We start from the raw sequence: 21782 nt of genomic DNA, 5'->3' as shown, positions 1-21782 counted from the left end.
CGGGCCAGGCCACCATCGGGGCGCCCCTCGAGGACTCACCTAGCCGGCCTACAAGCCAGGTCCCACCATGATGGACCATGTCCATTTCACACTGGCGGGACTGGCCAGGAAACGACGGCCGCTCAGCCCATCGGGGCCCGGAGAATTGCTGGGGGGGCCATGCCGGTGCGGCATAGACCCCACCCCCGCCTGAAACCCGGCACCAGAGAATACAGCAGCCAGCCACGGAGCGGCGAGCGGGATTCGGGCCGCCCCCCAGGGATTCACCGAACTGGCGGGGGGTCGGAGAATCCCGCCCGGTATGTTGAATAACCTGGTTGATTTGGGGAGATAGGGTTGGAGGAGGAGTATCTGTGCACCCAGTCCTCTGAGGGAGCTGGGGATGAATTCCCAGCCAAATTTGAGAACTGGGTGCCATGCTTTCGCAATCTCAATTTGAAAGCTGGGCATTTCGAGTTCATTGTATCCAGTCTTCGAGGCCTGGGGCCGGTTGACGATTCCGACCATGGGTCTTACATTGTCTTGTCCACGACGTTTGTCAAGAAGGGTTGGTGGCAACCAGATGTGACGGGAGTTCGTCACCAGCCAGGACCTCGGTTTTTCATTACCGGGGCTTCTGGATGAGGCATGGCGGAGATGCAAGGACTTCACTGGAATTCTGGAGGAGTCCTGGTTGATGCTCAAAGATCCTGTCATGGCTTTGGCCTTTCCAAGCTCTGTGGGTGGTTATATTATCCTGCAGTTCATCATTAATCCTGAACTTTGATCCTTTGTGATTATATCCCTGATTTTGTGTTATTGTGTTTTTATCCTGATGGGGGTGTATGGTGTATAGGCACCAAGGCGTACGTTGCCTGTTATCCTGTTATATTGCAGAAATCGTGCTTAGATAACATGAGGATTGTGCAGTATTCACTGTTTATTTTAGGTGCTGTAATCCATGCATTACATGGCGGGAGTACAGTTTTTGGTGCCCTTCACTTGATTTATAGATAAATGAATGGCGCCACAGCAGGGTGGCGGGTAGGCAGTTTGGTATAGAGGTGGTTGGTACGGACTTATGTCCTCATTGTGAGGAAAATCCCGTTAGAACTATTGGTGTCAGGCCGGCAGGGGCAGCACGGTGGCGTAGTGGTTAGCACTGCTGCCTCATGGCACCGAGGACCCGGGTTCGATACCGGCCCCTGGTCACTGACGGTGTGGAGTTTCCACATTCTCCACATGTCAGCGTGGGTCACCGCCACAGCCCCAAGGATGTGTAGGGTATGTGGATTGGCCACACTAAGTTGCCCCTTTATTTTAAAAAAAGAACTACTAGTGTTGTGTGTTTCTTTTGTACTTTTGCTATTTTGGGATTAAGAAATCCTTGCTTGTCTGCTATGAAAGTACAGACAGATCATGTATCCTGAAAAAGACAGGGTTCCTTTTTTGTTTCGATGGTTGGCACCTCTGGTGTTGTAGGAGATCAGAAATATGTATTGGTACACACCCGGGCGTGGTCGGTTAATCCTTGGATACCTAGCCTGTCTTGCGTTGGTCCTCTAAATTTACTTGGCTGTGTGGGTAGTGACAGTGGTGACTTGATTATTTGACTCTTGGAATGTACGGTGGGCATACCACCCTGTTAGGGTTACTTTGATGAGGGGAAGTGAGTGGAAACCCGTTGATGACGGAGCCCAAGTAGCACCTCTGGGATGCCTAGTGTTAGGGGTAGTTTGCTTTGTTCAATGTAAAAGAGTGGTGTGAATATCCTTGACCTGTCGGCCTCTATTCTAGTGTGTCGTTGACCCTAGTTTAGCTCGATTGAGTAGGTTCGGGCAGTAGTAACGGTGTTTATCCAGGTCAGGTGGAGAGTACGCTGGATGGTAGGTCACTCTTCCCTGGGATGTCCCCTTTTAAGGGCTTCTGGACTGTTCCCCTTTGAGATGTGGTTCACCTGGAGAGGTAGCATCCTGTTTAAGGCAGGGCCTGAATGTGAGTCTGAGTGTTTCGGTTCAGCATTGATCGAGTCCTTCTTTGGTTGGAGGTTAGGCTGCATGGGCAAATAGTGGTCTTACACAGGGTCTTCCAGACTGTCCTCCAACTTGAGGCTTGCCTCCCCTGGGGAAACGGTGTTTCTTATGAGGTTATGCGGTCTTGTCCCTGGTATCCTTTTGCAAAAGTGCATGTTGCTAGACCTTGTCTGACATCTATTAGCTAATCTGGTGTTCCTCTCTTTCTGGGATTTCCTTTCTTCACCTAGGTAGGAGAGGCGCTGAGAAAGGCTCTGATGTGTTTTATTTAATTCTACAGGTTCCCTTATCTTGTCAGGAGGAGGAGGAAGTGTATCCTTTCTTGAAACACCCCATTGATGGATGTCTTGACAATTTTCCTTCTCCTTGTCGGTGAAGATTCCTTGGTGGAAGATGGTTTATGTTTTCCAGTGTTGGCAGAGCATGAACGGTGCCTCTGATGTGGCTGGAGAGGAGTGAGGTTTGTTGTGTAGTGAGTTATGACATGGTGTAAGTGTGGTAGTATGCATTAGGGGTCATGTGGGACTGTGAAGCCGTGATGTAATTGGCTGACAGATCCCGGGTCCTGGTTGGCTGTTGACCTCTAGCTCCGCCCTGAAGGCGGAGTATAAGAACCAGGAGTTCTCCCTCGCAGGCCAGTCTGTTACTGAACTGCGGGGAACAAGTCACGCTTAATAAAGCCTCATCGACTTCACCTCTATTCGTCTCTCGGGAGTCTTTGTGCGCTACAATTTATTAAGCGTGCTTAAAGGACTATGGAGCTCAGGATCATCCCGGAATGCCTGAGGATCAGCCCCCACGCAGTGAACTCAGCAGCAGTTTTTAAACACTGGCAGACTTGTTTCGAAGCATACCTCCGAACGGCCCCCGGCCGGGTCACAGAAGACCAGAAACTACAGGTCCTGCACTCGAGGGTAAGCCCGGAAATTTTCCCTCTCATCGAAGACGCAGAGGATTTCCAGACGGCGTTCGCAGCACTAAAGAGCATCTATGTTCGCCCAGTGAACCAGATCTACGCACGCTACCAACTCGCAATGAGACAGCAAAGTCCCGGAGAATCGCTGGACGAATTCTACGCCGCGCTCTAATTTTGGGACGGGCCTGCAGCTGCCCGCCGGTAAACGCGATTGAACACATGGACATGTTGATGCGCGATGCTTTTGTCGCAGGTATGAACTCTCCCCAAATCCGCCAAAGACTTTTGGAAAAAGAGTCGCTGGGACTCTGAGGCACGGGCCCTTGCAGCCTCCCTGGATGTAGCCGCGTGAAACGCCCGCGCGTACGGCCCCGACCGCGCGGCAGCCCCTTGGGCTCCGTGGACCCCCGTCGCGACAAACCCCCCCCCAACCCCACAGGCTTGCGCGGTTCAGACTCCCAAGTCGTCCCGGGGGGGCCCGCTTCTATTTCTGCGGCCAGGCGAAACACCCCCGGCAGCGCTGCCCGGCCCGCGCAGCGATTTGCAAGAGCTGCGGGAAAAAGGGCCATTTCGCGGCTGTGTGCCGGTCCCGGGAGGTCGCCGCTGTCCCAGGAGAAGAAGCAGTCCTGCGCGTTTCTAACACTCCCCAACCCCCCCAGCGCCCTATGTACGACCCGCAGGCGCAGCAATTTTGGGTCCCGGCCACCGCTGTCCCCGGAGAACAAGGAGTCCTGCGCATTTCAAACGCTCCCCAACCCCCCCAGCGCCCCATGTACGACCCGCAGGCGCCGCCATTTTGGGTCCCGGCCACCATGAGGGGAGGAGGGGCGCCGCCATCTTGGGACCCCCCAGCCCTGTGCGACGCATGGGGGCGGCCATTTTGTCCACCCCCGCCGCCATCTTGTGACCCCCCAGCCATGTGCGATGCATGGGGGCGGCCATTTTGTTCACCCCTGCCGCCATCTTGGACGGCAACAATGGACCCCAGCATCGACGCTTCAACGGGGTTCGAGGAAGACGCTGAAGCACTACGACCACGTCTGGCCTCAATGATGCTGGACCAAGCACGGCCCCGGATGCTCCAGACGACGACAACAACGGTGCTGATCAACGGGCACGAGACACCATGCCTGGTCGACTCCGGGAGCACAGAAAGCTTCATCCACCCTGACACGGTAAGACGCTGTTTTTTGACCATCCGTCCCAGTGCGCAAAAGATTTCCCTAGCTGCAGGATCCCACTCCGTACAGATCAAAGGCTACTGCATAGTGACCCTAACGGTGCAAGGGAGGGAGTTTAAAAACTACAGGCTCTACGTCCTTCCCCAACTCTGCGCGCCCACATTACTGGGATTAGATTTCCAATGCAATCTGCAGAGCCTAACTTTCAAATTCGGCGGCCCAATACCCCCACTCACTATCTGCGGCCTCGCAACCCTCAAGGTTGAGCCCCCATCCTTGTTTGCAAACCTCACCCTGGATTGCAAACCCGTCGCCACTAGGAGCAGACGGTACAGCGCCCAGGACCGGACATTCATTCGGTCCGAAGTCCAGCGACTACTGAAGGAAGGCATAATCCAGGCCAGCAATAGTCCCTGGAGAGCACAGGTGGTAGTAGTAAAGACAGGGGAGAAGCAAAGGATGGTCATAGACTATAGCCAGACCATCAACAGGTACACACAGCTAGATGCGTACCCTCTCCCCCGCATATCCGACATGGTCAATCGGATTGCCCAATATAAGGTCTTCTCCACCGTGGACCTCATGTCCGCCTACCATCAGCTCCCCATCCGCCCAAGTGACCGCAAGTACACAGCCTTCGAGGCAGACGGGCGATTATACCACTTCCTAAGGGTCCCATTTGGCGTCACAAACGGGGTCTCGGTCTTCCAACGAGAGATGGACCGAATGGTTGATCAACACGGGTTGCAGGCCACGTTCCCGTATCTCGACAATGTAACCATCTGCGGCCACGATCAGCAGGACCACGACGCCAACCTCCAAAAATTCCTCCAGACCGCTAAAGCCTTGAGCCTCACATACAACGAGGACAAGTGCGTTTTTAGCAGAAACCGGCTAGCCATTTTGGGATATGTAGTGCGCAATGGGATAATAGGCCCCGACCCCGAACGTATGCGCCCCCTCATGGAATTTCCCCTCCCTCACTGCTCAAAAGCCCTAAAACGCTGCCTGGGGTTCTTTTCATATTACGCCCAGTGGGTCCCCCAGTACGCAGACAAGGCCCGCCCCCTAATACAGACCACGACCTTCCCTCTGTCGACAGACGCTTGCCAGGCCTTCAGCCGCATCGAAGCAGATATCGCAAAGGCCACGATGCGCGCCATCGACGAGTCCCTCCCCTTCCAGGTCGAGAGCGACGCCTCCGATGTAGCTCTAGCGGCCACCCTTAACCAAGCGGGTAGACCCGTGGCCCTCTTCTCCCGAACCCTCCACGCCTCAGAAATCCGCCACTCATCAGTGGAAAAGGAAGCCCAAGCCATAGTGGAAGCTGTGCGACATTGGAGGCATTACCTGGCCGGCAGGAGATTCACTCTCCTCACTGACCAACGGTCGGTAGCTTTCATGTTCAAATTAAAAATGACAAGATCTTAAGGTGGAGGCTCGAGCTCTCCACCTTCAACTACGAGATCTTGTACCGTCCCGGAAAGCTGAACGAGCCGTCCGATGCCCTATCCCGCGGCACATGTGCCAACACACAAATAGACCGTCTCCAAGCCCTCCACGAGGATCTCTGCCACCCGGGGGTCACTCGGTTCTACCATTTTATAAAGTCCCGCAACCTCCCCTACTCTGCGGAGGAGGTCTGTACAGTCACCAGGAACTGCCACATCTGCGCAGAGTGCAAACCGCACTTTTTCAGGCCAGATAGAGCGCACCTGATCAAGGCTTCCCGTCCCTTTGAACGCCTCAGTCTGGATTTCAAAGGGCCCCTCCCCTCCACCGACCGCAACGCATACTTCCTGAACGTGGTGGAAGAGTACTCCCGTTTCCCCTTCGCCATCCCCTGCTCTGACATGACAGCGGCCACAGTCATTAAAGCCCTTAACACCATATTCACACTGTTCGGTTGCCCCGCATACGTCCATAGCGACAGGGGGTCCTCCTTCATGAGTGACGAGCTGCGCCAGTTCCTGCTCAGCAAGGGGATAGCCTCGAGCAGGACGACCTGCTACAACCCCTGGGGGAACGGGCAAGTAGAGAGGGAGAACGGCACGGTCTGGAAGACAGTCCTACTGGCCCTACGGTCCAGGGATCTCCCAGTTTCACGGTGGCAGGAGGTCCTCCCGGACGCCCTCCACTCCATCCGGTCACTACTGTGTACCACTACTAACCAAACGCCTCATGAGCGCCTCCTTGTCTTCCCCAGGAAGTCCTCCACTGGAACGTCACTGCCGACCTGGCTGGCGGCCCCAGGACCCATCTTGCTCCGGAAACATGTGCGGGCGCACAAGTCGGACCAGTTGGTCGAGAGGGTTCACCTCCTCCACGCGAACCCGCAGTACGCCTACGTGGAGTACCCCGACGGCCGACAGGACACGGTCTCCCTGCGAGATCTGGCGCCCGCCGGCAACACGCACCCCCCCCCGACACCTATCACCCCCTCCCTGCCACCGGCGCACCCCGCGACAGCCCCCTTCCCGGGAGGATCGGTCCTCCTCCCAGGTCCGACCAGAAGTGAAGCTGAAGCAAAAATCGTAAAGCTCCCGGAGGCGACAACACTGGAACAAGCACCACCACCACCAGGGCTGAGGCGATCGACAAGGACGACCAGACCGCCCGACCGACTTGTGGCATCGGTGTAACACTAGAATGTTGTGGACTTTAACGAGAATTTTTTTACCTTTTTCCCTCTTACGAATACTGTAAATAGTTCAAAACAAAAAAATACCCTGTACATACTGTGATGACATGCAAAAGTTTTTCCTCCCAGGACCAGCCTTGTAAACCCTTACCACCATGCGAAGCACCACCCCGCCGGGTTCATTTTTAACAAGGGGTGAATGTGGTAGTATGCATTAGGGGTCATGTGGGACTGTGAAGCCGTGATGTCATTGGCTGACAGATCCCGGGTCCTGGTTGGCTGTTGACCTCTAGCTCCACCCTGAAGGCGGAGTATAAGAACCAGGAGTTCTCCCCCGCAGGCCAGTCTGTTACTGAACTGCGGGGAACAAGTCACGCTTAATAAAGCCTCATCGACTTCACCTCTATTCGTCTCTCGGGAGTCTTTGTGCGCTACAGTAAGTATCCTTGGTTTGTTGGCTCCTGTGTATGAGGGTGTACACTGCCAAGCCACGTCTTGTGCCAATGGCAGTAGCCTGTTGTTTCCCTTCTCTTGGGGCATCCTTTCATTGCTTGGAGCTCTTGGGAGGCTAAGTTAGGTTTCGATTTTTTACCCGCTCAGCATCTTGAGCCTGCTCTGCCATTCATTAAGCTCATGGTTGATCCAATTGTAAACTCAACCCTGCATTCCTGCCTATCCCGGTAACCTTTCACGACCTTGCTTATCAAGAATCAATCGTGCTCCCCCTTAAAAACACTCAAAGCCCTGCTTCTACTGCCTTTTGAGGAAGAGAGTTCCAGAGACTCACAACCCTCTGAGAGAAAATAGCCCTCCACAGCAGCTGTGCCATTTTTCATTTCAGATTTTTTTATTAAAGTTCCGTTGGGAGAGGATGCCATAAGATGAAGGTGCATCTCCCTTACCTCCCATTGGCTGCGGCTACTTCTGCGCTGGAAAGCCTCCCGTGAGTTCCCGCGCTATTCTTAATTGGGCGGTGAGCGTGCCCTCTGGCTACTAATTGGCCAATCCAGCCAGACCTCATGTCGGGTGAGTGACCTCATGTCCTAACAAGGTGTGGAGTTGGGGCCCACGTCGACACCCAACACTGAGGCCTTGGCCCAAAACACAAAATCAGGCCCCAAAGCACAAAATCAGGCCCACAGATGGATAGCGGTTGCAGAATTAGCGCAACCATTTTGCTGCAGCTCTCTTTGTTGTCCTGATACTTAGAACTTTAGCGTATATGAAGCAGAGGCAAAAAAATAAATTTACCAATTAAATCCACTCTGTAATGGGTGGCAGATTAGAAGAGTACGTCAGCTAGTGAACTATTTCTAGGAATAAGGCAACTGAATCTAAACCTACGTTGTTCACCCCATGCCAAATATTCCCCAGAGGGTCGGCTAATGATCTGAGCCCCAGGTCATTGGGTACAACAATTTATATAGCGACTTGGGGCGAAATTCTCCGACCCCCCCCGCCGGGTCGGAGAATCGCCGGGGGCTGGCGTGAATCCCACCCCGCAGGTTGCCGAAGTCTCCGCACCGGAGATTCGGCGGTGGCGGGAATCGCGCCGCTCCGGTTGGCGGGCCCCCCCGCACGATTCTCCGGCCCGGATGGGCCGAAGTCCCACCGCTAAAATGTCTGTCCCACCGGCGTAAATTAAACCACCTATCTTACCGGCGGGACAAGGCGGCGCGGGCGGGCTCCGAGGTCCTGGGGGGGGGGCGCGTGGGGCGATCTGGCCCCGGGGGGTGCCCCCACGGTGGCCTGGCTCGCGATCGGGGCCCACCGATCCGCGGGCAGGCCTGTGCCGTGGTAGCACTCTCTCCCTCCGCCTCCGCCATGGTGGAGACCGTGGCGGAGGCAGAAGAGACTCCCTCCACTGCACATGCGTGGGAAGCTGTCAGCGGCCGCTGACGCTCCCGCGCATGCGCCGCCCGGAGATGTCATTTCCGCGCCAGCTGGCGGGGCACCAAAGGCCTTTTCCGCCAGCTGGCGGGGCGGAAATTCGTCCGGCGCCGACCTAGCCCCTTAAGGTTGGTGCTCGGCCCCCAAAGTTGCGGAGCATTCCGCACCTTTGGGGCGGCGCGATGCCCGTCTGATTTGCGCCGTTTTGGGCGCCAGTCGGCGGACATCACGCCGTTTCTGGAGAATTTCGCCCTAGATCAGAGATAGCGGTTTTAATCCAGGCAAAGATGGGAAGGGATTAGGGACAAAATTGGGAAAATTCAGATCCAGGTGAGTGAAGACTTTATCCTCAAAAGTGGAGGTGGGTCATGCGCAAGTTTCTGCAGCCATGGCAACCAAACTGAATTCTGATGGTGAAAGGGGAAAGTTTAAGCTGTGGGCGAGACGATGGATGGATTTGAAAAGGTGGCTTTTAACCGCCCAGCGATGTGAATGTGTGCACTCCTGAAGAGAGTAAAGCATCCTCCTTGAGGCCCACAGAATCAACAGGGGCAGTGGTTAGCACTGCTGCCTCACAGCACCAGGGATCTGGGACAAGCCCTCACCTTGAGGGGCTAGGCTCGCGCCGGAGTGGTTGGCGCACCGCCGGCCGGAAGGAAAGGCCTTTGGCGCCACGCCAGCCGGGGCCGAAAGGACTTTGCCGGCCGGCAGAAGTCCGCGCATGAGCCGGAGCGTCAGCGGCTGCTGATGTCAACCCGCGCATGCGCGGGGGGGGGGGGGGGGTCTCTTCCCCGTCGGCCATGGTGAAGGCTGTGGCTGAGGCGGAGGGAAAAAAGTGCCCCCACGGCACAGGCTCGCCCGCGGATCGGTAGGCCCCGTGGGGGCAACCCCCTGGGGCCAGATCGCCCCCCGCCCCCCCCCCTGTGAGTGTGTGTAACATAGAACATAACATAGAACATACAGTGCAGAAGGAGGCCATTCGGCCCATCATGTCTGAACCGACCCACTTAAGCCCTCACTTCCACCCTATCCCCGTAACCCAATAACCCCCCCTAACCTTTTTGGACACGAAGGGCAATTTATCATGGCCAATCCATCTAACCTGCACATCTTTGGACTGTGGGAGGAAACCGGAGCACCCGGAGGAAACCCACGCAGACAGGGGGAGAACGTGCAGACTCCGCACAGACAGTGACCCAGCGGGGAATCGAACCTGGGGCCCTGGCGCTGTGAAGCCACAGTGCTATCCACTTGTGCTACCGTGGAGTTTGCACTTGCTCCCCATATCTGTGTGGGTTTCCTTCAGGTGCTCCATTTTTCTCCCACAGTCCAAAGATGTGCAAGTTAGGTGGATTGGCCATTGCTAAATTGCCCTTAGTGTCCAAAGGTTGGGTAGGGGAGTGGGCCTGGGTGTGGTGGCTCTTTCTGAGGGTCGGTGCAGACTCTATGGGCTGACTTGCCTCCTTCTGCACTGTAGAGATTCTATGACCTACTACCAACAAAGGCAATGAAGACACCAGCTGAGGGGCAACAGATAGTCCAGTCCTCCTAATCAAAAGTACAGTTACTTTAATACAGAGGATCCAATTTTGCCTGGGGTAATAGAAAAGGAAAGACTACCTAAGAGGAAATAAATACATCTACAACAAAGAAAATAAACATCATGAATTTTACCTGAGCAGTCAGATATTCTTTGTATTCCGCACCATACTTAGCAACAAGCTTTGTCTTTAGCTCCTCTGATCTTGGAAATGCAACTTCTTTTAATTTCTTTGATTAAAACAGAAATGTATTGGTAATATTAACATTTACCTCATAAAAGCGTCAAAAAGGATTCAAGCCCTCACAACAGACATAGTTCCAAACATAAGCAGGGTCAACTCAACTGGCCCATGAGCCTGTTAGTCGAGCAAGGACAAGTCCGGTCAGTTCTCAGCCAATCGTGGCTCACCTTGTAGCAGACAAAACACACCACATATCTACACTGCTGACAGATGATAACTGTTTAATAGTAAGAAGAGCTGTCAACAAAGTCGGGCAATGTGACCCTTCTTGGTCAAGTAAACCTTGATGTGAGGAGGCGGCCATAGATCAGAGGTAAGTATTTTACAATCACAATATAGCAGTGTCTTTGAAACTCAGACACACAAATTACCTGCAGCTATGGAACACAAATAAAGGACGCTCGCAGGCTCTGACAGGTGGAATTCAATCACTTCAGTGAACGAAAAGAAAAAGTACACAAACTGTCCATCAACAAGTGACCATCTTATAAAGAAAGACCTATATTTCTATAGCATATTCCACAATCTCAGAATGTACAATCTGCTTTACAACCAATGGAGTATTTTTGAAGCACAGCCATAGCTCTAATTTTGGCAACACAACTGCCATTTAGTGCACACCAAGGTCCCACAAACAGCAATGTGATAATGACCAGATAACTCTTTTGGTAATAGTTGAACGGTAAATATTTCCCAAGACAGTGGAGCTACCTGCCTTGCTTTTTCCAAATAGGACCATGGGATATTTTATACCTACCTGAGAGGGAGATAAGACCCTGTTTTAATGTTTCAACTGGAAGGTGGCACCTCCAACAGTGCAGCATGTCATTAGTAGTGCACTGAAGACTCACTCTAGATTTTGCCCCTCGAATGGAACTTGAAGTGAGAGAGCTCCCAGTTAAGATCCAGCACTGTAAATTGTGGTCCAATAATTTTAGTATTACAGCATTGAATTCCTCTCAATCACATCGAGGTTTGAATCCTAACTTGTCATGCGAACATATTCTGCTAAGCCCTGGGTGACACATTTACAAAGGGAACTTCAAGCTTTGTTTGACTGACAGCTTTATTATTTTTCAATGCTTATGTGTTTATTTGGACAGGATCAATGGTGCTTTCAATGAGATTTTCGCTGACAGCTTTATAAGGTATTGAATGCCTGATTATTTATTTGGGGTTGCTGAATCCAGACTAGGTTTCCTCCATGGGTCATTAATCTCCTGTAAAAGGCAGTCTGACTCTATCAAAGTTTCAGGAGTCCGAAATGCCCACCGTACAATGGAACCGGCAAGATTGGGAGTGCTGCATTTGGCCTCGACACCTTCGCCTTTATCCTTTGCTGGCAAAAATTGGGAAAGGGGAATGGAGCAGGAATCTTTCAGAACAGAGATAGAAGCGAGAAAGTCCGCAGTCTATCTGACTACAATGTGAATGAGGAATGAATACTTACTTTCAGAATATCCTGCTTTTCAGGGATTGCACATGTTTGGTAATCACGGTGTTTTGGCAATTTCTCTACAAATAAACTGCAAGATTAAAAATAAGTTAGTACAACATTGTAGGCAGTGTTTAGTTATCCTGTGTAGTAAAGCATAGCCATAAGTAAATTTCCTCTGCCCACCCTGTTATTTCTCTTAAATCTGGTTTTCAACATTCAGATAGGCCGCACATTTGCCTGAAAACTAACACCACATTCATTAGTAAAGATGCTCCTTACGTTATAAGCTTGTTGTAAAGGACGAAAGCATTTTCGAGATTTCCCTCTTCCAGGTAAACGGACGCCATTTGGACCATCTCCACTCCAGACCTGAAGTAGCGGCGGGGAGTAATATCCTCACTGATTTCTATGTTGCAGCCCATTTTGGTGAGGGCCCTCACCCGCTCTTGTGGGGACAAGGTAACATCTGTGTGACTGGGTGTGGCCAGTTTTCTCTGCGAGACAATGGAGTTTTCTTTGTTATAAAATAAAACTAGAAATGTCCTCAACAGGCCATATTTAATAAACAACGGAGAAAACGTAGCATATTGCTGAAGAAGAAGCATATCAAAGCTTTATGTCTTGCAGTCATCAGGACACTTCACAAGAATACCAGTGTATGGGGATAACAACAATTTATACGATATGAGAAGAGAGTGCTGATCGGTTGGCAAGTGGACCCTGATTGGTAGCAGTGCCATGGAGAATGCACCAGGGAATGTTGATTGACAGTTAACTAAACATAGGGGCCGGGATTCTCTGACCATTGCAATTCTCTTTTCCCACCACCCACGGGTTTCCCACCCTCTTGAGGTGGCTTCAATGAGAAATCCCATTCACAAGCAGCGGGAATAGAGAACCCCACCAGCGAACGGCGCAGCGCCGAGAAACACACGGCTGAGGTTCCAGAGAATCCAGCCCAGGATAGTCGCGTTTTGTAATTTGCCTTTGACGTCCACAAAAGTAAAATAAAAGCCATTCTATCTTTTGCGGGTGTTCCCTTTAGTCCATCCGGTAAGGAACCGTAGAGAATGTTATTTTGAAGATGCCAGACTCCGATCATTTTTGTTTCCATGTAGATATTTGCATCAAAAACTGCATATAATTTATCTTAATACACAGAGCATTTAAACTGTTTAGACTAAAGGCATTTTTGATTAATTCTATACACACATTTCTCCTCCCCTCCACTGACGTCTTGTTGGGTCAGTCCATGCCCCTCTTGTTCCCCATCCAGGTGATTATTCTTATATGGGCTTCGATTGAGTGTCAGCTGTTAACTTGAGAGCGAGTACAATCAATGCCTTGCCAATGCCATCCTCACCCACAGTCATGCCATTCAATTGGGAAAATGGAACCACCACATCCCAGTGGATGGACGATTGGAGACTTGTTGTGTAAAAAACACCTTGTCCATGTGATTGAAGCACCAATATGGGTTAACTATCAGAAGTGAAAATTGTAGCCTTTCCCCAGCTATCCAGGTCATCATGAGAACAAATAAATACCCAATCAAGAGAAGGTGGGCATCAGCGGACATTGGGCCCACTTCCAGTTATAACTGAGGTAGGACAAGCGTTGGTGACCAACCCATTCACAGGAAGTGGTTGGGTCATTTAAATATTATAAACGCAGCTGGCTGACCTCATTTGGACTGTCATTCTATTTTCAAACACAGGAAGTCATGATTCCAATGCTTTGGGAAACTCAGCAGCTTAAGGAAGGCACGAGGGAGCGAATCCATGATTTAGATGCTTTTAGCGCACTGCTTGTGGGCCAGGAGTACTTCCTCAAAACTCATCAAGCTACCTGGTAAGCTCCCCATCAACATGTTGCTGCATGCGGCCAGGAACAACACCCTGCAGAGGAGGGAGAGGCAGAGCCCGTTGCTTTCCAGGAGCAGGGCCACAGATGGCGGAGCATCAGAGGAGACACTACAGACCACAGGTCTTCTAGCATAGAATTATCTACCTCCAGATGTCAGTGGTCCAGTGGAGAAGACTGTGTCTATCCCGGGGGACGGGTGGTAGGTGATGGAAGAGTTGGCATTACATGGACTGGGAGGTCACCCATTGCCTGTGGCTCTCAAAGCTACTGCCACTCTGACCGCTGATGCAATGGCTGCTTTTAGGGCTGCATGTGTGACCGGTGTGGCATCTCGCAGTCAGCAGCGCACAGTGCAGGGTTTATCGACTGCACCCACATGGCTCTGTGTGCCCATGGCAGAATGGGCAGGCATTTGTGAACCATAAGGCATACCACTCCCTCGATGGCCAGATCATCTGTGACCATGCGATGTGTATCATGCAGGTGTGCCCCCGTTTCCCAGGCGGCGGCCATAATCGTTACATATTTCAGCGCTGGCACATCTCAGCCATTTTGGAGAGAAAGCAACGGCAGGAGGGATGTCTCATCGGGGACAAAGGGTACCCACTCAGGAGGTGGTTGATGACACCAGTGCAGAGGTCCCAAGCACACGCTGAGACTCGGTACAACAAGGCTCATCGCCAATGCGTGCACTCATCAAACAAGAGATTGGACTGCTCAAGATGCGGTTCCAGTGCCTGGACCGGTCAAGGGGAGCCCTCCAGTGCAGCCCCCAGAAAGTGTTCTACAACATTGTGGTCTGCTGCGCTCTGCACAACCTGGAACAGGGCGAGCAGCTGGACTAGGGGAAGATGCAAGACAGCCACATTTCCTCAGATATGTAGGATATCCAGGAGGGTGGCAAGGGGCAATCCGCAGAGTAGGAAAGACCTTGGCAATGACCAGGCGTGCAGGGCTATGGAGGCCCTCATAACCTCTCGGTTCGGGGACAACCAGGGCTAGGTTGTGAAGAGCTCTCCCATCAGCAGCAGCATGGGCAGCACGGTAGCACGGTGGTTAGCACAATTGCTTCACAGCTCCAGGGTCCCAGGTTCGATTCCCAGCTTGGGTCACTGTCTGTGCGGAGTCTGCACGTTCTCCCCGCGTGTGCATGGGTTTCCTCCGGGTGCTCTGGTTTCCTCCCACAGTCCAAAGATGTGCAGGTTAGGTGGATTGGCCATGCTAAATTGGGCTTAGTGTCCAAAATTGCCCTTAGTGTTGGGTGGGGTTACTGGGTTATGGGGATAGGGTAGAGGTGTGGGCTTGGGTAGGGTGCTTTTTCAAAGAGCCGGTGCAGACTCGATGGGCCGAATGGCCTCCTTCTGCACTGTAAATTCTATGACATCATGGGGTCTGACATCCTCTCACTACTGTGGTTTCTGCAGCAGGTCATCATGATTATGGCTACATTCATGGGCAGGGCTCTAGAGCGATTGGCCAGATGCTGCTGGAGAATGATGATGACTTGCAGAGAGGTCAGAGCGATGTTTCTCTTAAGCTCTTTGAAATGTCTGACTCCAGCCTGATAGAGAGTTGAACGCATCCAGCCAATGAATAGACTTATCCTGGTGTCCAGGGATGCTGTAGGACAAATCTCAGCTTCTACTGCCTCCTCGGAGGTCAGGGGTCATGGTGTTTCTCTCCACCTACGTACATGGAGGGCAGGCTCTGAACACCTTTGCAGCCCTCGACATCCTCAGCACTAGAGAAGACTGGCAGACATGAGAGATTGTGTTGATTTGGGGGGGGAAGGGGGTTAATCTCCCATGGATGGAGGTTCGGGGAGGTGGCGGGGGCATTGTGCCAACAGCAGCGCCTCTTCACAGCCATCAGTGTGGGAGCTGACAGAGACATGGTGCTACCACTCTCACACTGCACAGGCATAAAGTACTGAGTGTGTGCGGGGGTTTGCAGAGCATGGCACTATGAAATGATAGCATGGCAGATCTGCAAGGGTGAATAAAGTGATGTTTAATACAAGAGCAATATAATAATCGTGACTCATCTTTACTAGTGCCTAGGTTCACCCGTGCCCACTAGGTGCCCACAGTTTCCTCACCCTCTCACAATGTCCAGGCGTATCCCTAGGATCCACAGCTGGGGTTGAGCCGGTCTGCTGCCTTCCACGCCCTGTTGCCTGAGATGATCTTGGTGGGCATCTCCTGAGAGCTTGGACCTTGAGGGTCCGGGCCTGCTTTCAGGCTGCACAGGTGTGGTAGTATTGCCCTCCTCGGTGTGTGGCGCTGGAGGTATATCGCTCACAGGGAGGGGGTGTCAGATGGATGGACAGTCCAGGGTCTCCTGGGTGCAAGGCCTCAGGCTGCGCTCCTGCTTGCAAGTGTACAGTGGGTGAATGGACATGGAAATGCCATTGCTTGGCACAGGGGGCATGACATGGCATGGATGGTGCATGGGGAGTGGTTGAAAGGTGAACAGGATCTGAGGGTGAGGGCTCGCGAGCCTTTGTGCTTTTGTTCAACTGGGGAAAAGTTTTTTCTGAGGCAGGCCTGACCCGGCATCCATAGGCCCTTGTGGATGTCTCCAAACTTCTTCCCGGGTTGGCTGGCTTGACTCCAGCTAGCAACCAGCCTCCATAAATGAAGATTCCCGCAATTGCAGGTACTTTCTCCCGAGCTGGGAAATTTTCCCGATACTCCCTGACCTAGAATGAAAATTCAGGCCAACATATCCAAGCAAAGCAGAGAACCAACAAGGCCAATAAAATGTAACATAAAATGTTGAACATCATGGCTAACATGAAGAAGAGGCTGTGATTGAACTGTATTGGAGTCTGATCAGAAGTATCATGGCCAGTTCTGGTCAACAAGAAACAAGAGGAACATTAAAATACTGGAAGCAGTGCAGGGTAGATTCAAACATTGACCTCCTTCAAGTGTTCAAGAAATAAATAATGGAAAAGTTCAAACTTCCCAGCCACAAAAGAGGGCAGCTGAGATGTATCCTTGTGAAAGTTTAAAAGGTAGCTGACGGAATAGAAAGACCTATATTACTTTAAATGAAATTGCAAGAGCAGGGTATAATGATAGGCTTTCAAACCAGTAAAAGGTCTGATTTATTAGTAAAAGGTTTAAGTCCGATATCAGGAAGAAAGTTAAGTGTAACGGAAGCAAAAACCTCAAATAGGTGCTGCATATAAAGAAGATGGACTGAATGGCCTTCTCTTCGGTAATAGTCTTGTGGAGGAATGTCCATCTCTCTTTCATGGGTATTGGGCAGCCTGATGGTGCACATTATTTTGGTGGAGTCTGTGCACACAATGAACAAAGGTGCAATACCTCAACCACTGCCAGAGCTGCATATGGGGCGTCATTCACCGACCCCCCGCCGGGTCGGAGAATGGCCGTTGGCCGCCGTCACCCCCGCCGAAGTCTCCGGTACTGGAGATTGGGCGGGGCAGGAATCGGGCCGCGCCGATTGGCGGGACCCCCCGCTCAATTCTCCGGCCCGGATGGGCCGAAGTCCCGCCCAGAAATTGCCTGTCCCGCCGGCGTAAATCAAAGCTGGTATTTACTGGCGGGACCAGGCGGCGTGGGCGGGCTCCGGGGTCCTGGGGGGGGGCGCGGGGCGATCTGACCCCGGGGGGTGCCCCCACGGTGGCCTGGCCCGCGATCGGGGCCCACCAATCCGCGGGCGGGCCTGTGCCGTGGGGACACTCTTTCCCTTCCGCCTCCGCCACGGTCTCCACCATGGCGGAGGAGGAAGTGACTCTCCCCACTGCGCATGTGCGGGAAACTGTCGGCAGCCGCTGATGCTCCCGCGAATGCGCCGCATTTCCGCCAGCTGGCAGGGCAACAAACGCCATTTCCGCCAGCTGGCGGGGCGGAAATCCCTCCGGCGCCGGCCTAGCCCCTCAATGTTGGGGCTCGGCCCCCAAAGATGCGGAGCATTCCGCACCTTTGGGCCGGCGCGATGCCCGTCTGATTGGCGCCGTTTTTGGCGCCAGTCGGCGGACATTGCGCCGTTGGGGGAGAATTTCGCCCATGGAGTGTCAGAGAACAGAAAATCCTTCCAAAAAATGTCATTAACCAGCAAATGGGTCCAATATGCTAAAATTGAAGACATTCAATTGTCCTGATTTAATATTAAAAGATAACATTTTATTTATTACAATAAAACAATTCATTTAGAAAGTATATTTGTTTTGACCAGGAAAATTTTTTTTAAATTAGATTTGATTGTCACAAATACTTTCTTCAATTTATTCTAACATGAGTTTTTTTTAATTCATTCACAGGACGTGGCGTTGCTGGCTAGGATAGCATTTATTGTCCAGCCCTAGTTGCCCTTCAGGAGGTCCCAGAGCTGTAGGTACACCCACAGTGCTGTTAGGGTGGGATTTTGACCCAGCTACACTGAAGGAATGATGATTTATTGCCAAGTCAGGATGGGGAGTGACTTGGAGGGGAACCTCCAGGTGGTGGTGTTCCCAGGTATCTGTTGCTCTTGTTTTTCTAGATGGTAGCGGTCGTGGGTTGTGAAGGTACTGCCTAAGGAGCTTTGGTGAGTTTCCACAATGCATCTTGTAGATGGTACACACTGCTGCCACTCTTTATCAGTGGTGGAGGAGTTAATATTTGTTGAAGAGGTATCTATCCAAATGGGCTGGTTTGGCCTGGATGGTGGTGAGCTTCTGGAGTGTTGTTGGAGCTGCAATCATCCAGGCAAGTGGATGTGTAGAAGACTGTGTGCCAAAGAAACAAATCTGCGTGTTTCCCAACCGGAAACCCTGGATATCCACTGCTTGCTGAAGTCTAGGTCTGGGGCGTTCAAGTCACGCGACCCTGACCTATACAAGAAAGCCAGATATGATCGAAGGAGATCCATTAAAGATGCCAAAAGACAGTACCGGACCAAACTCGAGTCCCCCCGCCGACTATGGCAAGGTCTGCAAGACATAACGGGCTACAGGATGAAGGCATGTAAAATCACCGGCTCCAATGCACCCCTCCCTGATGAGCTCAACGCATTCTATGCACGCTTGAACAAGAGGTCAACGAGAGCAAACTCTCCACCCCAGAAGCCTCGAATGAACTTGTATCTGAGATCACCATTGCAGACTCACAGCAGCCTTCTCGAGGTCAACCCTCGGAAAGCCACTGGCCCGGATGGGGTACCCGGACGGGCACTCAGGTCTTGCTGGGATCAGCTGGCGGGGTATTTGCAGACATCTTCAACCTCTCTTTACAACAATCTGAGGTCCCTATCTGCTTCAAGAAGACGACCATCATCCCTGTACCAATAAAAAGCCAAGCAGTGTGCCTTAATGACTATCGTCCAGTGGCTCTGACATCCATCATCATGTACTGCTTTGAAAGGTTAGTCATGGCACGAATCAACTCCAGCCTCCCGGATTGCCTTGATCCACGACAGTTCGCCTACCGCTGCAACAGGTCCACAGCAGATGCCATCTCCATGACCCTGCACTAGACTGATAGGGCGGTAATTGGCCCGGTTGGATTTGTTCTGCTTCTTCTGTAGAGGACACATCAAGACAATTTTCCACACTGCCAGGTAGATGCCAGTGTTATAGCTGTACTGGAACAGTTTGGCTACGGTTGGGGCAAGTTCTGGAGCACAACTTGCTGGAATATTGTCAGGGCTCAGAATGCAGTATCCAGTGCCTTCAGCTGATTCTTGATATCACGTGGAAAGAATCGTATTGGCTGAAGAATGACATCTGTGAGGCTGAGGAACTCTGGAGGAGGCCAATATAGATCACCCAGTTGACATTTTCGGCTGAAGATTGTTGCAAATGCTTCAGCCTTGTCTTTTGCGCTGATATGCTGGGCTCCTCCATCATGGAGGATGGGGATAACTGTGAAGCTTCCTCCTCCCAATGAGTTAATTAATTGTCCACCACCATTCACGACAGGATGTGGCAGGACTGAAGAGCTTAGATCTGATCAGTTGGTTGTGGAATTGCTTAGTTCTGTCTGTTACTTGCTGCTAGTATTGAGGCTAGTATTTAACATTCATGGAACACAAGGATCATAATAATTACATCCTGTCCCTTTGCCTACTAATGATTTCTACCATTTAGTCCAGTTCAGTTGAAAAGCAGACAGTCCTCAGCAATTTGTTTCCATCATATCCGAATGGGAGAGTTTAAAACGTCGTACAGCAATAATTCATGCTACTTAACCTAATTTATATTTATTAACCTAATTTATTTTTTTATATACCTAATTTATATGCATCAGATTAGAAAACAAACTTTTGTCTATAAATTGTTTCTGTGACGTTAAGTTTTCAAATATTTTTGCAAGTTTTAACCAAAGCAAGTTTTGATCACTGTATCATTAAGAATAATAAGGCAGTACCAGAGAGGTGAGTGTAAATTGATGATCAGATTCCATATTTGCCCACGAACTGCCTTTGGAGCTTCCACCCAAGGTATCCATTCCTCACCTCACCTAGGAGGGAAAAAAAAGTACCCATTATGAGATTCCCTTCTTCAAACAATAGTTCTAGTGTAAATGTTTCACTATTAGAACCATAAAATCGTAATCCTAGAGACTGGTAGTTCGTATCAAACAGGACGTCAATTTTGCTGTTTGCAAGAGGCAAAATGCAGAATGTACCCAACCAGCTTGTACTTGCAAAACTCAGAACACAGTGTCCAACATTACGTGTGATTCCATGACTGGACAACGTTCACTAAACTCTCCTGAGTGTGCTAACATTTACACTGACAACCAATTTAAGATTGTCAGTGGCTCACTCACCAAAGCTACATATATTCAAACGCAGGGTCCTGACCATCACAAACAGGCATTGTGCCTATTTCAATGAAATAAAATCTTCAGCGACAGACATTCCTTGCTTCATCCTCCATGCGTTGACCTATCAGAGTCAATCTGCCTGGTTCGAAATTAAACGAAAGCTTGGCAGTTAACTGCTCCCTGGTGCATTCTCCATGGCAACACCTCTACTAATCAGAGTCCTCGTGCCAACCAACGTGCATCCTCTTCACGTGAAGTATGAATTGTTGTTCCATTTAGATTTGGTATTCATGCAAATCTGTCCTGATGAGTGCCAGATGTGAAGCTTCAACAACATTCCTTTGTCAGTAATATTCAAGTTCTGTACTACCAAACCGCTACAATCATAGAGTTCTTTGGATCACCAATGGCATATATCTTCCTTCTCTGAGTGATCTTTCAGAGGCAGGGACGGGAACCCTCACAACATTTAAGAAGCATTTTGATGAGCACTTGAAATGCCACAGCAGACAAGTGCTGGAAAATGGGATTAGAATAGATATATGCTTGATGGTGGACGCAGAGGCGATGGGCAAAAGGGCCTCTTTCTTTGCTGCATGACTATGACTCTCCATCTAACCAGCCCGAGCTTGTAAAACTCAAAACAAAGTGTCCAGCATTCAATGTGATTCTTCTGCAATTGGACCATATTTGCTAAATAATCCTCCATGTACTAAATATTATGCTGACTACCATAAAAGATTTTCAGTCAGGCTCGCTGTGTGGCACTTTTGTGTGTACTGGAAGCTACATATATTAACACACAGGACGCTGTTCTTTGCAGACAAAAATAACATTTTGGCTGTTTCAACTAAACAAATAAGTGATAGCCATTTGCTGGTTCATTCCTCAGGGCAATTCCTTGCCAGAGTCAAGCTGCTTGGTTTAAAATTTGAAACAATGCTTGGTAGTTAACTGACAGCCATCATTTACTAGTGCATTCTCCATGTTAGCCAATCAACACTGTCTTGTCAACCAGCATAAAGTTGTTTCCCCTGACATTGGTATTCTTGCCATGATGAGTGCAAGATAAAAACTTTGACAAAATGTATTTTTTCAGCAATACAAAAAGTATATTTTTGACCCAATCATTCTTAAGATAGAAACATACAAAAAGACAAGGAATGACCACGCACACCTTAAACCAGACTGTGCATCTTCCCCAATCATTTGGGATACTATCTACTGAGGGAAGAGCAGAGAAATGTCAGAGGTAGGACAGAACGGTGGCAC

General features: G+C 50.8%; 1 protein-coding gene across 3 annotated transcripts in view; it reads right to left on the bottom strand.

Annotated features, from left to right (window-relative positions):
- stambpl1 (STAM binding protein-like 1) overlaps window positions 1–21782 on the bottom strand; it is a 132394-nt gene that overhangs the window by 68044 nt on the left and 42568 nt on the right. For 2 of the 3 annotated variants that reach the window (XM_072478970.1, XM_072478969.1), the window contains 4 exons: window positions 20109–20201; window positions 12142–12356; window positions 11875–11950; window positions 10315–10410 (listed from right to left, as the gene is read on the bottom strand). In XM_072478970.1, coding sequence (XP_072335071.1) covers window positions 10315–10410; window positions 11875–11950; window positions 12142–12356; window positions 20109–20189 — 468 coding nt within the window. In that variant the 5' untranslated portion in view covers window positions 20190–20201. The remainder of the gene's footprint in view (window positions 1–10314; window positions 10411–11874; window positions 11951–12141; window positions 12357–20108; window positions 20202–21782) is intronic. The other variant, XM_072478971.1, reaches the window with a different exon arrangement.

The sequence above is a fragment of the Scyliorhinus torazame genome, chromosome 16 (assembly GCF_047496885.1).
Source record: "Scyliorhinus torazame isolate Kashiwa2021f chromosome 16, sScyTor2.1, whole genome shotgun sequence".
NCBI lineage: Eukaryota > Metazoa > Chordata > Chondrichthyes > Carcharhiniformes > Scyliorhinidae > Scyliorhinus > Scyliorhinus torazame.
This window is presented reverse-complemented; position numbering and strand designations above follow the sequence as displayed.